Raw genomic sequence first — 17,945 nt, 5'->3', positions numbered from 1 at the left:
GGCCGCGGAGGTTCAGAGGTCTGTGTGTAGCTGTGTGTAGCTGTGTGTAGCTCTGTGTGTGTGTGTGTGTGTGTGAGAGAGTTTGCGTGCGTGTGTGCATGTGGAGAACTGAGTCTCCTCAGAGCTGGTTGAGTTCAGTGATCATGACCATCTCCCCCACCTGATCCTGTGAAGGTTAACAAGTGAACGACCCCCTGGCATTTCCCCTCTCCGCAGTCCAACTCTCACCTGAGACCCTCGACACAATTCTGTCCCTAGCCCTTGACATTCAACTTAGATTTAATTTCTCATTGCTGATTTCTTTCCAGTCACCTCCGCTCCCTGGCATCCTGACTCTGTCCATCTTTTGGTGCCGTTTCTAAGCATCAGACACAGCATGAACACATGAAGATATATTAAGATGACTTGACTCCTTTACAAAGTCCTGTCATTTACAAGCATGCCGTGTAACTCACCCACTCATCATTTCTGATGCCTAGATGCAGTTGATTGAGGTGTGTGTGTTTTTTGTTTACGTGTGGGAGTGAGCATGTCACGCAGCGGAGAGTGATTCTTCTAATGGGTTGCTAACTCTGAGGATCAGTGACCTTGAAACTATCAGCTGTATAATTCACAGACAGAGCGTCTGTGACACTCATCTGTGTGCACGCCAGTCAGTCAGGACGAGTGTGCAGAGGTTTCTGTATCTCTGACCTGCCACGTTCCTGAATCCTCTGAGTGCAGATCTACCAGCTCAGCTCAGTCTGTCTGTGTAATAAATTCACACTGGCTTATAGACGACCAGTGCGTGCAGGAATGAGATGGCAACCTGCCAGAGCCTCCTATCCTGATTTGTTTTTTACATTTATTTTATATCTCTTACCGGACAGTTTATGAGCCCCCCTCAGCCAGGGTGAGAATCCATCTCACCTGCAGATGTCCTGCCTGTGCAGGTTTCACTTTAAAAAAAAGTTTTCGCAAACTAACAAACGTCAAAGAAGATTTGAATATTCATGCATCCTGTTACACTATTATGTTGTGCTTGCTTTATTTGTTCATACAGATTTCTTATTTTAGCTCCATGATAGTGTCGCAAAAGCCAACACGAACAGACAGGGCTGACACACAGATCATGCCTTGCTCAGGCCTTTCTTCAAAGAATAAAAGGTGGCAGTATGGGCCCTGATCTCTCTCTATGGCTCATGGAAAGTGGCCGGCCTGCCTGTCTGCCTCTCTGCCTTAAATTCAGCTGTGCAGCAGAATGTGACCCCTCTGGACTCTGGGCAATGTCTCCTGCTCTGGTTACAGAGAGAAACTGACAAAGACCCCGGCAGTAGTTCTCTCATGCCATGAGTTAGAGTGACATTGTGGTGGGTCAGCACTGGGTCACAGATATTTTTCTCCTGCTTACTCCTTGGGGGGGAGGGGGAGGGAGGGCTTAGACAAAAAACAGGACAAAGGTTTAGAGTGCCCGGTGTTTGGGATCCCTCTGTTATCTCTTGTCTAAACAGTGTATTCTAATAACAACACTTGTGCTTTTCATTTTCTTGCTTGTAATGGATAGGACAGCTGCATTTCCTGTAGTGTGGGTCAGAAATAATGACCTGCTTGAGTTTAGTGGTTTCACACCCACTGTACAGCGTAATTATACACACACATAATTGTCTTGGCAAGTCTGGAGACAAGCTAAGATGTGAAATCCTATTCATGCAAGTGCTATCTAATTGGCTCACTCCTTTGAGGAATTAGACCGAGTTAATCACGTCTGAATATACAGAACTCAATTAGAACTCTGCAAGCTAATGCAGACAGCCATGAATATTTGATGACAAAGTCAGTAGAAAGCGAGACTGTGTGTTTGTGAGCATGATTCCAACAGCAAGTAAAACCAGGCTGAGTGTCTACCTGTCGTCGCTGGTCAGAGTGCGTGTGTCAGTTCACCCAGCGTGAGCAGCAGCTGTGCAGCCGCTCGCAGACAAGCGGAGCTGCAAACAGCAAGCTGCAGCATCACACAAAGAGCAAACGTGGGCCCTAAACTCACCACACTGGCTGGAACCCTTTGGATCTGACTACCTGGATATCCATCACAGAGGAGTGACAGGTGTGTGGGTGGCGTGCAGTCATTTCTAATTAGAGCCACATTACTGTCAGGGATTGTACATCCTGTGCTGTACTGCCTCTATCATTGTGACTGGATATGAAAGATCATCCTCTGTGATTGGATGTATTGTGTTGTATATTCCCTCTCTCAATGACAGCAGCAGCTTTAGGGGAGCTCTTGGGGATATCCCATTGTTAGGTGGGAGAGTCTGGTATGATGTGCTGTGGAGGACATCCATCACCAGGAGCTCCGATACAGCCGGCAATAAGCCTGTCGCCTCTAGGTGTTGTGCCACCATTGGAAATGTCCCTTTGCTATCTAGATTGTATGACTGGGTTTGAAGTGACTTGTAAAATTCAACAAACACAACGAGAGCAGCAGTTTCCTGCCTTTGTTATCTGATGTACTCCTACGTCCCTATCAGCTAAACTCAACTGCCCCTTGATCAATTTTAAGTGATTTTACAGTAGATGTTCAGTGATTCTCTACAAAGAAGACACTTTTTAAAAACTGCCAGTGTGTGGGTGGCTTTTGGTCAAATTTGTAGGATATTCCTAGTGCTACCAAAGCATTCTTTTCCAAACTAATCTTAGATGCTTAGTCAAAATAGAATAATTTAAAAAATGTGTGTGAAGTAGTAGTAGTAATAGTAGTAGTAGTAGTACAAAAGAAGTACTCCCCCCAAAACTAAAAATGCCTAATATTGTCACATCTGTTTTAAAAGAAGTGAGAAGGTGGTAAAGTTACACTTTAAACATATAATGCTACCCAGCGGATCCCATAGAAAAGTTGTTGATAGAAATTCATACTGAGTTTGTGCTGAAAAAGAATTAATTAGACACAAAAAGCAGCCCAGTAGTTAAGCTATTAAAAAGACTATGTGAATGGCTGACCAGCGAGGCTGACCTCACTACTTTCTAAGACAGACAAGCAGACATGGAGGGTAAAAGCTCATTAGTCAATCATAAACGTTTCCTGGTGACTGGCAGGTCAGGGCTGCTGTGTGCAGTTCTTCCTTTACAACGTTAGAATGGAAAACCTTTTGGAAAGTGTAGCCAATAAGACCAAAGCCCATTTATTTTAAATAACAATTGCATAGTACAACACCAGATAATGAACATAATTATATTCAAGCAAGTCGGCGTTCGTGACCTTGGTGGTCTCTGAAATTCTGTCAAAAGACACAGAAAAAGATTAAGTTTTTGTATGGGCAAATCCCTATCTCTTTATTACTGTTCTTTCAATATGAAGCTTTGCTCCCGGCATGACCTTGTGTTACCTACATCAGTCTCATTATAGTACACTTAAACCGGCTGCACTTCGGATGATCTATATTCATGGGAAGTGGTAGTATAAACAGGAAAGTCGGGATGTGATTCAGCCTCAAACAGAGAACTGAGCATTGTCTGCAATTCTTTTACCATTCACTGGTGTCAGTTAGGCTGGATGTGTTTACCAGCACAGAACCTGAAGCTCAGGGCAGCTAAAGAGCCCTTTAAAAATAAATTAACTAGGGGAAAAGTTCTGCAGAAGCTCACAAGACCATTGTAGTAACAAGGCAGATATGGATGACATAGAATGGACTTAAGAACAGTAGGCATGGTACCTCGTGTAAGCAATTAACCTCAGTGACACTGAATCCCACTACTGAAACTCTTCAAAGACCAGCTAAGGTATCAGATAGATGACGAGCCCCTAATGCTCAGCTCTGTTCGCTAATATACTGGTTAGAGGCAAGCTTCCTGAAGTGAAACGAGAAAGATAATTACTCTTCATTTCTAAGACTACAAATTCAAGCAGATGTGGTGACTTTTTATAATCCCATTGAACTCTCTGTAACTCTGTTTATGTGAAGTAGTAAAAATGTCTCAAATCAATGTGTAAAACTGAGTCGTGGATAATATATTAGGATGTGGCATTAGATTTTAGGATATTTTGTAAGTTTGTGGCAAAATATCATTGAATATGTTTCTAATTTTGGAGTGAGTGTGCTGTCATCATCTTCACATGTATGAATTGACATACAACAGTTTTCAGCTTTGGTTGATCTGGTGATGCTCATGGTTACAGGTGGTCTCATTATACACTTTATCGTGGACAGTTCCAGGATAGCTGTATCTAGTATTTATGCTAAGCTAGGCTCCATACACTGGCTATAGCTTTATTTTTGGTGTAGGACATGAGAAGGACATCAATCTTCTCATCTAACTCTGTGAGAAAGCAATCAAGCATCTCAAAACTCTTCCTTTAAAGGCTGCCATACGGTAATCGGCACAATATACGACAGCTCTACTAGGCATTACATCACTGATATGGATACACTGAATCAGAAATTGTCCAGACCCACTGGGTTTCCCTCTCATCCACCTTTGTTAATTTCCAGATGGCCTTTGATTAATTTGTTCTCATTTGCACATAAAATATAGTCAGAAGTGCTTTTTTTTTCTGCTGGGAAACATTTCACATGAAACATTCTTGGAAAACAGTGCCACTACAACGCCCAACTGCTGTCTCTCAGAAACAATGATGGACAGCTCGCTGGGTAGCATTTGCACACCCGCTCATACTTCAAGTCTTATCATGTGCAAACATGGAATGGGGGAAGCTGTGGGACACCTCAGGCTGACAAACATCAGACAAGAAAAATAAAAAAGACAAACAAACTGTGAACCAGTGTTGACATATTAACACAATTACAAATCATGCAAAACAAGACATTAAACAACTATAGAGTTTATCAGCATCACTGTGTATTCAAATAGTTTGTGATAAGTCCTCTGTGGAGGGAAGTGCTGAGGACAAAGGCTGATGGCTGTCCTGCAATTTGCAGGCCAGTAGTGTGCCTGAGGTTGGTCAGACAGAGAGATAACAGGTTGTAAAAATCAGGAAGTAGACAGGTGACGATAACAGACGTGAGTGAGTTCCTGCACATTACTGAAAGGAATGAATAATATCTAGACAAATAGTTTGAATGAACCAAATTACTCTGGGGAAGTGATGAATCTTGCCAATTCAAATGCCTGTATTGTTCCACAGAATATGTAAAGTCCCAGCCTCGATTAAGGGGACTGCTGATCTCCTACTCTGATACAAAGCAGAAAACTTTATTGGATGGCAATTACTGTAGCCTACAAATGCTTTTCTGCATCTCTTGGCAAAGGGATTAACAGATTTTGTGTATATTAAACAGATTCTACACACGGTTATGTTTCCTCAGGCGCCTGTTATACCTGTAAGATATTCTACATCAAATGTAATACACAGCCAGAGGGTGTTAGAAAACTCTATTTCATACTACAAGTACATCAACAATAACATTAGTGATGAGAATAATCATTAATGATACAGTTCAGCTTACTAGTCACAGACTCATCCTGTGAAAACAGATCACTAATGTCTTCTGTTTTCCTGGTGGGAATGTCTACAGAATTACCCCTAATGATCTTATAGTGATGTCATCAGGGTAATTTCAACTCAGGCTTGGGGATTAGACATTTTTAAGAAAAAGCTAGAACTAGAAAGTGAATATATCTCTTATAGGTCTCCAACACCATAAAAGTGCAATACTAAATCACCCTTTAGTGCCCCTTCAAGAGGGTAAAACTGGGGGTCAGTATGGGTTTAACACAGTATACTGCTAATATAATATGGCAGGTTGAAGAGGAAGAACAGCATGGGAAACTACAGTCAAACTCTTATTATTAATGTTCATTTGCTTTTGGAGATTCCTGGACTGACTTAGACTTAGAGGCTAACTTGAAGTTTTTCTCTTCCTCTGTGGGATATGACATTTCTCTTCAGAGGCTCAACTCTCACGTTCATTCTCTAATCGTACAGAGGCGTATGACCCTGAGGATGGGAATAAAAGAAGAAGAAATTACTTTCATTAAGAAATTCAGATTTCCCCCATCCTTTTGATCTTGTGCCAGAAGAACATTTATGCTGATGAAATGCATAAATAAAGTTCTTAAATTATCCCGTTCTTCTTTAGCGCATGTATCAGAGTTGGAGAACTTCCAGACAAGACAACTACAATCAGAGTGAGTGCTACTCAAAGGGGATGATTTAGGAGATGGCCTGCCACTGGTTTGAACATCATGTAGCTTAGATTCAAGATTTTACGGGTAAAGTGCATATCAAGCTGTTTCCTGAAAATGATGTAAAGGAATTGTATGTATGTATTAATATGTGCAGCAGCAAATAATCTGCACTATCAGTGTCTGTTCTCATTAATTTCTTTAGGGAAAAATAATATTCATTCTAAGACGTTCTCTGAAAAGCATCTATATATCCAGGGACTATTTTTTACACTGCAGGTCATCAAGGTGCTTCATTTCTCATTCACCAAAAACCTCATTAACTAGTGAGATGCTATGGTACACACCTCCAAAATCATTAGCTTTTACAAGTCTCTCATGTAGGAGAATAACCACCTGACAACATACAGTATGCGTCCTATGGAAACTACAGAAAATCCTGGTGTGTTACTGAACACAAACTGCAGGTATGCATAAAAGATTTTAGAAAATGAAGAAGACAAATCTGTTTGAAAACTTCTACCCAACTGCAGGTATGCATAAAAGATTTTAGAAAATGAAGAAGACAAATCTGTTTGAAAACTTCTACCCAACAATCTAAAGTATGTATTTCATGGTGAAAACACAGTCCAGACAGACTGTGACAGAGAGTTCAAAGCTATTACCAAACATTTCCACTGTACTGGCTCAGGACGTTGCACAGCTATTTCATGTCTCAACTTCCAGAATTTACCTACAATCTCATGCACAATATTGCTGACAATAAGAAATGTGTCATTTCCAGTAGTGGGGCTAATGACGAACTTAACAATTCTAATGAAAGTTAATAATGGAAACACTTCTGCAAAATGATTTCCTTGATGTTTTGCAAGAATTTGTATCTTTCTTGACAATATTGTGCAAGGAAATATATTTATTTATGTTATGCAACACTGACAGATTAACAGGTCACAGTTTTGCATGTGGGAATATGAAGGTTTCTGAGATCACTCACTGTCAATCATACTGTCTGTTTGTTCAACTTTTGGTCAGAGAAGTGACTGAAAATGCTAAAAAGGAGGAAACATCAGAAAATCCCCACTGCAATCTACTCAACCACGATCAGAATAAAGACCATGTTATGTTTAAACATGATTTTAACAGTCATTAAATTACTTAAGTGTAGTTAAATCCTATCTGACTGCTCATCAGCTATAACTACAGCTAATTAGAGGAACAAAGTTCTTAAAAATCGTCATCTAATTCACCAAGGAAGAGATATCAAACATTGTCTACTTTAAAAAACAGTCGATGCCTGCATCTCTGACACCAACAAAATGACAAATTTACCAAATAGTTGAAGGCCAGATTAAGTTAAAATGAGGTAGCCGAGACGAGTTTGCAATAGGCTCGCATATTTGTTGCTCAAGGTTACATTTGACATGTTAATTTACTTCATAGCTCCTAATATTTGGTTTGGTTTGTTAGCTGTGAATGAAAACACATGAATATACACAGACCGACAACAAACTGAAACGTGCATTAACTGATTTTTTTGACCACTTGGGCAAATCAAAATACACCAACACACTGACATCTTATTGTGCTATAAAGCTGATATGGCTAACATGTTTCCAAACTGTGGCTGGATGTCTATTTACCTTTAGTAAAATCCAAACAACGAGCCAAAAAAAACCACTAAAAAGCTCTGTAAAGCTGAAAAGCAACTGCAGATTGGGGTAATGGATTTTTGTAATGGACTACCAGCAACCCATTTTACATAACATCTAGTCACCAAATCACTTGTTAAACTAAAATATTGGCAAGTGCAGCTTTAAAATCGATAATCACAACAGCAGGTACGTTTGCACCTGCCATTATTGAGAGAAGAGAATTTGCTAATCTATCTATCTAATCTGTGCATCCATCCATCTATCTACTGTGTATACATATGTATAGATAGATAGATGAACAGATGTTCTTTTTGTTTGTGACCAAAAACAAAGTAAAGAGAAAAGAGGAAATGTATATGTGAGACATTGCAGCTCGCTGGGTTTGGATGAAGTAAAATGTGATAGCTGAAGTGAAATCATATAAATATTCCAGACACAGGGCTACTAATGTGCCCACATCTGGCTTAATAATGTTTGAAACACAAACACATAAATAACCAGAGTGAGCCTATAGCAGGTGTCGAGGCAGGTGGCTTTGAAGAGGCAGACGTTACTTACAATATAGCAAGGCTCGCAGTATGCCTTCTTCTCCACAGCGTAGAAGGGCTTGCCACGCAGCTTGGTGCTGCAGGTCATGCAGACGAAGCAGTCGACATGGAAGACCTGGTCCATGGCAGTGCAGCCAGTGCCTTCACCCACTACGTTCTCTCCACAGTTGGCGCAGCGTCCTGGGCAGAGGGAGAGGATGGGAGACTAAGCCCAGATTCACTATAAATCCAACGATATTTAAGGTGAGATTGCAGTTATTAGTACACAGTCATATACCACTCACTATTAATACAGCAAAGCTCCAAACAAATCACCCACTCATGTATATTATTTTGAAGAGGAGCTGTAAAGTACAATCATTTCCAATCGCGGGCAGATGCTCCGATGACATGGCAGGCAGCTTGACTTGATGAAAAACATCCTGGACTCGCGCACATCATCATCTTAAAGCAAAGGCTGGATTGATGAATGGTTGTTGCAAACAATTTTTCTTTCCTTTTATATATAAATGCTCATAATGGTAAAAATCTCATACTGTAAATGTCGTACTGCAGCTATTTCGTTAATGATACAATGAAAAATAGGCTTGTAACTATACTACCACTCAGATGTTGCAAGTTCTGCTCTGTACGGGTTGAGAAAGCTGACTGTACAGCTCTGTGGCTTAAACGATTTCACGATAAATTTCTAGGTCAGTTTAGGATGAATTTCTTAACTACGGTGGTACATTTTGTGCAACAACTAGATGTTTTGATTTGCCCATCTGAGTGGTTTCTTCTTCACAGCAACAGCTACTGAGGCTCATGGTTACTGTTGTAATTAGAGCCACTTGCCACACCAAAATGATGGTTAAAAACATGTTTTCTCAAAAAACGGAGCTAAAATAATTTAAACCATGATGTTAAACCCTAATATAGATTTGCTATATTATTCAGGAGACTGAAGATATTACTGAAAGCAAACATTTGAAAGGACATTCAGAGAGTGGAAAAATACAAGTGTCTCTTTCCACTTCACAGCTCTAGCCCAGCACTTTATCTTTTGCTCAATTGGACATGTCAAAAAAAAAAAATGCTGATGTTTTTTGAACCCCAAGGTGACATCTTCAAAGTGCTTGTTTTGTTTGACAAAGTCAAAAACTCAAAGGTATTCAATTTATGATTAAATAAAGAGGGAAAAGCAGGAAATCAGAAAATTTAAGAAGCTGATGTTTCTGTTTCATAAATAACCCTTGTCTAATTGATTATTAAATTTGTTGATACATTTTCGGCTCATTATTTACACGATAGAGGCGTCAGAAATACTGAGATAAAGATCTTAAATGCTGCTGTGGATAGTGATCATTCATTTTATGTTCTTGTTTATTTGTTTTGTTACCAAGCTCTAATTACTGCTGTTTATTTCTGTCTGACAGGCTGCCGCCGCCTTGATATTTGTTCAGCCATGGGATGCATTCACATTACCTTGCTCCAGAAATGTTCTGCTGTCCCTTTAAATGCTTCAGTTCCTGATGTTGGAAGTGCCTAATCTTCATTTCTATTTCAAACACTGGATAAGGAAGGATTAAATACTATAATTATGCCACATTAAAGAAACTATATACATTGCCAAGCTGTGACATCTATTTCAAAAAGTCAAGCTGTAAATGATAAAAAGAAAACTTTAAAAGTACAACGAAGTCTTTGTAACAGGGGCACAACTGAACTGATATTATTGCGCCAAAAAGAGCCTGATTGCATATTGCGGGACATGGCATTTGGATATCTTTAATTGAGTTGGAGATATCTTTAATTGAGTTTAAGATGTCCTCGACTCAATGCAAGTTATCTTCAACCCAATTAATAACACTGTCAATTTAATTACTGGTATCTTACAATAATAGGGTTTAAAAAGATATCTGAGAATGTTTTATTTTTTACACATCTGAGGACAGATGCAATCTCTCTGAGGAAGTACGATACAGTATATTTAATTAATTCAAGTTCAGTTCTATGGATCACTTTTTGTTCCTTTTTCATTTTTTGCTTCATCTAAAGGCTGATCTGGGTGATGATTGACACTGTATATTTTGAACAGACCAGTTCAAGCGTGTTACAGACAGAGGCAAGACACTAACTGAGGGAGATAGAGTATCTGATGCTTGCATTTTCACAGTTCCACTTGCTGTTTTCATATCAAAAATTCAAACAGAGTGTAAAGCGAAATCTGTCTCAGGTATCAGCACAACTTTTGGAAGTCATATGTTGTTGAGATCAAATATCTGCTTGACTGCAAGGCTTGTTAATGGTATTCTAATCTCAGATAACTCATTATCTTATCAGCAGCCTCACTGGAAACTGAGAAAAGTTGCTTAAAGAATGGCTTGGATTCACAACTTTTTCCAGAAACATTTTAAAATCTTGATTAGAACCACTGATATTTACCTGGATAACAATAACAAAATGCAGTCATTTAGTCACAATTAAAGGCTTCTGGAGATCATGTTTTCCCCGTCTCTCTTCTTTGTTCTTTTCTTGAAGCAGGATAGAAACAGGGAAAACAAAGGACTAACAGATTGCTGTCGAAGACCTTTAAGTTTTAAAATTCTTATCACAGCAGCATTTCGTACATTAATTTAGCGACTGCTGTGATAGACGACGACTTATAGAGCAGGCACGTTTTCAGAAAACCTGCTATCGGTTTCGTCTGTTCCCACAGCACTTTCCACACCTCAATTATAGCTGCGTTACCTACTGTATAGGGAGGCAGATTAAACAAACTAGTGAAGGCACCTCTCGGGGGGACATGTGGGTGTCAGTGGAATCACAAGCAGGGTAATCACTTCAGAGAGCCAGAGGGAAAGAGAAAGGGAGAGAGAGTGAGGGAGAGACAGAGACACAGCATGCTGAGCCTGTTAGTGGCTTCAGATCACAGGCCATCTTCACCGAGTGGATGAGAATGCCAAACATGTCCCACAGGGCTCCCACTTTAAATAGCGAGAAGGAAACCTCTCGGAAATCCTTTTCCTTTTGGCAGTCTGTGATCGCGAGGGCCCTTAGGAGCTATTTGTGCACAACTGTGTGTACAGTAGAGACCGTTTTATCCCAACACACACACACACACACAAACACACCAAATGGGGGAAAAAAATGATTGCGCCAGACATGCCACACATCTAGATGAGTCTATACAGACACATGTATCATGTACTGTCTTCATACCTACAGACATACCCTGCCACAGTGCATGCACACATTGGCAGCAGCAGATCTGAGGCGGTTTACCTGACCTGAAACCGCTGCTTGCTTTTTTTTTTTTTTTACTCAAATTAGTAATAGGGGTGACAAAGTTATATGTCAGGTCACATCAGATGTGACACTCAGCCTTTGTTTTCTCTCTGATGATACCACACCGTTTTAGAGGGTGGGTTGATTTTTAAATTTGTGTGGTCCATAAAAACATTTCCACACAAGAGTCCAAGGTGCCATGTTTATATTGCTTACTGTGTCTGAAAAGTAGTCCTAGAGATGACAGGTTCCTATGGGAATAAAAAGGATATAAAGTATACTACAGCAATTATTAATGCAGTGTCTGACGGGCCAGAGTTAAATCTATTGGATTTTAGGATTCCCAATTACATATGTGATAAACACCTGTATTATGTACACCTATTCAATCCCATGCAATCCATTATGACAGTCTATTATGACTGCAGGAAGGTGAGCTCGACTGCAACTGACATAATAATCTTTAATTGTAAAGAAAAACCACTTATGTAGTAAGAAGCAGGATAACTTTGACAACTGTGCAGTGCAGGGTTTACTCCTTAAGGTTCTTCGGTGTGCAGCTCAGAGTATTTTGTGTTTTTGCTCTGAAGCTTTTCACTTGTTTGGTATTTACATATGTTTCTGTTGACACTGCTGGAAATATGTAGTTTTTATTCAAGATCACTGAGACATCAGTTAAAGATTGCCTTTTATGTTGAGAGATTTATGATTCCTTCACATCATATATACAGTATAGTAAACACCTCTCTGTAGTTCACCACAATACTATGATCTTATTATTGTAGAGGCTTACCTACAATAACTATTAGGTGTAAAGGAATATAGCTATAAATGAGGGTTGATTATTATCAATATACTGTTCCTACTGTTATATAAGTATACGTACTTCTTCTATGGTGTGCTTCAGTGAGTATTATAAAAATTATTCCACAAAATGTAAGAGGTGCTTTTCAGTCTGTGCTTTTTTTTTTTCCTAACAGTCTACTGTATGATAATAGAAGTGCAGTGTTTTACAGTTCTTCACATCAATAATTTCACACGTCGGCATTGGAAGTAAGCATTTTCAATTTTCAGACACTACATCAGTTGACTTCTTGAATAATACAGGACAGCAATTGAAGCAACATCATATTTACCCCTGTGGAGATGATCCCAAATACTTTCGAACTATTTCAGCTGGGCATAAAGGAATCATGAAAGGCCTCACCGCTCCCCAGTGTCCCTTTGCGCAGGGAATGGAACCAGAGACTTAATATCAAAACTTCAAATAGTTCCTCTAGAACCAATGCAATGGTGACGGGGCGGGAGGGGGAGTTCATTTACACTTTACTCACTTTCTTTCCTTTCATTCTTCAACCCTCAGAAGTGTCTCTTCTCTGTTACATGGAAAGTCAAAAGGAGGACTGAAGAGAAACTCTTTTCTTCTTCCCCTTTTTTTTTTTTTTTTTTTTTAAAAAGAAACACATTCCCTGTGAGCTATAGAGGCTTAGAATGGTTAGACAATTTAATTGGATAAAAGGAAAAGATTAAAGAGGCCCTGACTCTGTTCCATAAATAATTGATTTCTAATGTATTTGTAGTGGCAGTGAGACGCTGTTGTTTGGGATTGGGGGATGCTGAGTGGCAGAACGCTTCAGATTTCCCTCAGTCTTTGCCTTCTTTGTTTTTTCACGGCGTGATATTGAAGCAGCATGAAAGGCAGAGAGGGAGCACACTTGCAGCTCAATTTGATCTTACATCGTCAGAAATCAAAGATCGTGCATGTAAAGAAGGATCGCAAGGAACTTTTTTTTTTTTTGTGGGAGACCAAACTTTTCACACTATGTTACTAAAGAATACAATTCTGCTGGTGCAACCCTTGCAAACCCCAAAGGCAAAGCCAGCAACTGTAGCTCGTATCCAAAACTAATAAAAGAACCACAAAACCCATTTTGGGACTTCAACTAAAGTTTTGTGCTTGGATTAAAATATCCAACATATATGGTAGTAAAAATACAGAACACATTCAGGTACTGTATATACTGTGTTCCACTATTAACAACACGACAAAGACATGAATTAAAATATACCTACACCAGATATCTAGTTTTTCTTTATATTTTTAATAGGCTGGATTTTATAATGTGTTTATAATGAATATTAATTCATTGTTAGCTCTTTAACAAGGTAAGCCAAGCAACCTTACGAAGTTGCGAAAACTTTAAGACACAAACAATTGGTCAGTGAGTGGTTAACAGCAGAAGAGAACTCTGTTGAACACATTAGGAGTGTAACTGAAAGATACTGAAGTGCCAGAGGCCATAATTTGTGCACCGTTTCATCTCTTTCCCCTCTAGGTTCATCTACTTTGATGCTTTAGATTGCCCTCCTTACAGGCTGACAATACTGTGGCCTTCAGCTGCCTTGGGATGACGAGACAAATAGCTGTCATCACTGCATTTCAATCTCTGAATGCCTCTTACTTAACCCCTGCCTTTAATTTCATTCCCAATGTCAGCAAATAGCAATCTGCAGAACTGCTGCGGCGATGGCGATCGGCAAGCCAGTGCCACTAAGCATTACAGCTCAGCCTGTCAGGGCCTGCAGCGGCGGGGCAAGGGGGACTGAGTGTAGGTTACATGTTTTAGAAGCAGGTTGGCAGGAGCAACGTGGAAGGGTGCTGGGAAGTGAGGCTGGCGAATAAGGAGAAGGAGGGTGCGGAGGGAGGGAAGGCAGGGAACAGGTGAGTGTGTGTCTGGCTGAATATTTGGACAACCTGTATGTTCAAACGCGCCTGCGTATGTTTATCCATGTTTATTCTTGCGCACCCGTGTGCTTGTAAGTATGTCTGCATTTGCGTGCATGAGCATGCAGATGTCTACTCATTCCTGAGGTCAAACAACGCTCACTCACAAATGAAATCTAGCAATGTGAGTGCCCGGAAGCCTCAGCTGGGCTTGCACGGCAGCTGATCTTGCAAGCCTCAGTGGAGCTGTCTCAACGAGGCAGGATAGCAAGCGCCGAGCCTGGCGGGGGAGGACGGGGAGGGGAGGGACTTTAAGGGGAAGGGGTGGGGGTGGTGGAGGGGCTGGCGACCTCACGTGAACCGCTGCCAAAAAGCAGGCTTCTGTCGCCGGGAAGAGAAGCCCCGTGTTGGCACACTGCATCAGATGAGAAACTAGAAAGCATCATTGTGAGGTCAGTGGCAGTGCTGGGACAAGATAATGAGAGGAAAAAAAAACCAAGCATAAACTGCTGAAAAAACTACTCCGTGACTTGGGAAACTGTCCTCACAGCTGAAAATAGAAACAAATATACTTGACCACCAGGTGACACCGGGTAACCACTTTCAAGCAAAACAATGACATAGAAAAATTGCTACATGTAAGATCTCACTACTAAAAGAAGCGAATTGTAGACAGTTTTCCATGAAACTGAAGAATCATAAAAGCTACAAGTTCTTAGAAGATTTCTTCAACAGATTTGCACAACCTCTAAGTAGTAATGTACAGTAGTAGTAATCTTTATACTGCATTGTTATGAAAAAAATAGCATCATGATAATAAACTGATGAGTAATTGATAATGGATCTGTTCTGTATCTGGGTTATCTCTGTTACATACATTCACCATATTAAACCACAGCAGTCAGGTTACGTAGCCGACAGGGACCAAAACAAGGAAAAACACAGACACACATGTAAAAAGACAACCACACAGGATTATGAAACTGTGGGAAATCATACATGATTGGAAAATTGTTCCGATTTCCAGAGCCTGATAAAATAGTGGAGTGATACCCATGACGAACACAGAGACACACGGTCTGCGCCCCCTAACTGTGGCGATAGCACATGAACTAGCAAACGAGCCTCTTGTGGAAACATTTCATTAAACCCCAAGCAGCAGCTACTCCTGTTGGCCTTTTCATTCAGTTCCCAATACGATAAGAGCTCAAAAAGAAGCACACATTACGCAAAGTTTCATATTTTATAGCAAAAGATATGATGCTAGTGAGAGCGGTGGAAAAAACAAAAAAAACAAAACAGATTTTAAGCGCTAATGAAAGGGGTTTTTACTCTAGGTGTAAAGTTGCAGGAAGAAAATATTTGCCAAAAATGGTGTGGTGTCAATTTTGTGCAGAGGAGAATTGGCAGTGTGGCTTTATACACATCATACAGCCTTTATTAAAGCATTTAACATGATTCACATGAGGTGAAATGATCTTAGAAGTCAAATGTGCAGACTAACTTTCTTAAAAAAAGGCAGCGATAAAGGATAATTCATGGTTATTGTTTTGTGTAATCTCATTTTTTGCAGATGTACATTATAACCCACTGTGGTATAGTGATGCATGGGCTTTAGGTGAGTTGCCATGTCACCAGACTGACTGGTGTGCTGCCTCCATGCCCCTGGGTTACTGCTGACCTCCTTCCAGCAGCATTATGCTCTCCTGTCTCGTAGTGACATACATGTAGCCTACACATGGAGTACACAGCAAAACAAGGAGAGGGCCAACACTTAGTCACTGTGATTTAAGGAAGTCCTCTGTTAGTGAAAGAGGAAATAGGCTATTCAAAATAAAGGACCAATAAAGAGATCATTGTGGGGAATAAACAATGAAGTTAAAATAGAAATAAATTATTCTATTATTGTTTTGTGTCTAACAGATGTTAAGTACAGTGCAATATTTGTGATTTATTGCATTTCAGAAATTTTATTTGTACAGCACTTCATTTTTATGTTTTTATTCAGCTACATAATCATATGTGTCACTATTATTAGTATAGTATTTATACTATTAGTATTAGTATAAATTAAACCTGTGGTTGCCGTAATGTCCTAGATAATATAGCAAGTATCTCAATAAGCATCAGCTTTGTCAGAAACATGATAGAAGAGCAGCTGGTGTATTGTTATGGCAAAGCCAAACAAACTCACCTCCTTTCAATAGTCAGTCAATATGAACTGCAACCACAGTCTGATCACATGCTAGTTTCTTGTTTTGAAGAGACAGTCAACTCAGTGACAATATACTGTATTTCCTGTCACTGCTTCACAATAAAAAGTCACTCTCGCCTGTTGCATGCTTTTAATGTGATGCACAATTAGTTACCAATGTTGCATTAGCAAACACTTTATCTTATATGTGGATACTGATAATAATGTGAAGCTTAGGAAGGTGAACACTGGGGCTCACTCCAGTGAGACAAAATTGAACCAGTAACACTGGAATATATGCAGGCATGTATATCATGCAGTTCTCTGTGCGTGACAAGACAATGTGAATTCAGGCCTACAATGGAAAAACTATGACATAGAGACAGTTACTGAATTGAATGGTTAAAAAAGTGGCAACTACAAACCATCAAAAAGTAGTTGATTTAATGAAAATCTTAAGGATTTAAACTTTAACAGTTTATTTCACCTTTTCCATGTCTGAAAACATCTATATATTTAAGTGGATCATCATGTTGTTCCTGCATATTTACAAGCACATTTTTCCTCTGTACACATGCAATGAACATTAAAAATGAACAAGACTTTAAAGGTACACCTTCATACACTAAAAGGAAAGCGTAATCTGTATTGGGGGAGATGATTGGCCAAAGGCATTTGGAGACTGTGGAGGTGGTGTGTGATGGGGAAGTGGAGGGGTGGGGGGGATGGTGGGGGAGCATCTTTTTAAGGCAGCAGAAAGGTTTTACTCTGACACACAACCCACTTGTTATGACATGTAGAGGCACATCTAAAAGCAAACTCCTAAGAGGTTGCTGAGGGCGACCTCAGTAATATGCAAATTAATTCCACCAGAGTATCTTAGACAATGCACAAAGCTGTCTAAACTGGAAGCCTATTAATACATTAAGTTATGATGCTCAGTTGTGTTATGAAGAAAAAGAGGCAGCTCCACATGAGCGCACAGTGTGAACCTAAACTTTTTCTGACCCAATTACCTTAGCTGATCTGATCTGACTCCTCTGGCCTGTACTGTTGCTGGAGCTACAGTGCTCTTCGTTTCTCTTCCAAGATACCTCATGAACATTTCATGTGAGGTGTCTTATAAATTATGTGGGCTCATCCAACCGACATTATGAGGAAAAATGGCAAAGCGTGCCTTTTCTTCTTTGGCTCTTATCATAAAACAAAGGCTAACTCAAACCGGGAGGAAAGGCTTTCCCGACAGTTCAGAGTCCTGTGAGGAGTATAGTACGCCCATATGACTCTCTGCTAATTTCCAATGACTACCATCTGATGGTGATACAAAAACATTTATGCCACTGCTCAAAAATGTTTTTGGAAAAGTCACTTTGTATAAATATTGATTGGATATTAAAATTTCACATCTTTCTTAATTCTATACAGTGGGAAAAAAAATCTGG

General features: G+C 39.8%; 1 protein-coding gene across 5 annotated transcripts in view; it reads right to left on the bottom strand.

Annotated features, from left to right (window-relative positions):
* Positions 1–17,945, bottom strand: part of lpp (LIM domain containing preferred translocation partner in lipoma) — a 145,990-nt gene that overhangs the window by 13,343 nt on the left and 114,702 nt on the right. For all 5 annotated transcript variants that reach the window (XM_026304850.1, XM_026304848.2, XM_026304853.1 and 2 more), the window contains one exon: positions 8,328–8,497. In XM_026304850.1, the coding sequence (XP_026160635.1) occupies positions 8,328–8,497 (170 nt within the window). The remainder of the gene's footprint in view (positions 1–8,327; positions 8,498–17,945) is intronic.

Source organism: Mastacembelus armatus, chromosome 4 (genome assembly GCF_900324485.2).
Source record: "Mastacembelus armatus chromosome 4, fMasArm1.2, whole genome shotgun sequence".
NCBI lineage: Eukaryota > Metazoa > Chordata > Actinopteri > Synbranchiformes > Mastacembelidae > Mastacembelus > Mastacembelus armatus.
The sequence above is the reverse complement of the archived record's forward strand: the minus strand, read 5'-3'. Positions and strand labels throughout refer to the sequence as shown.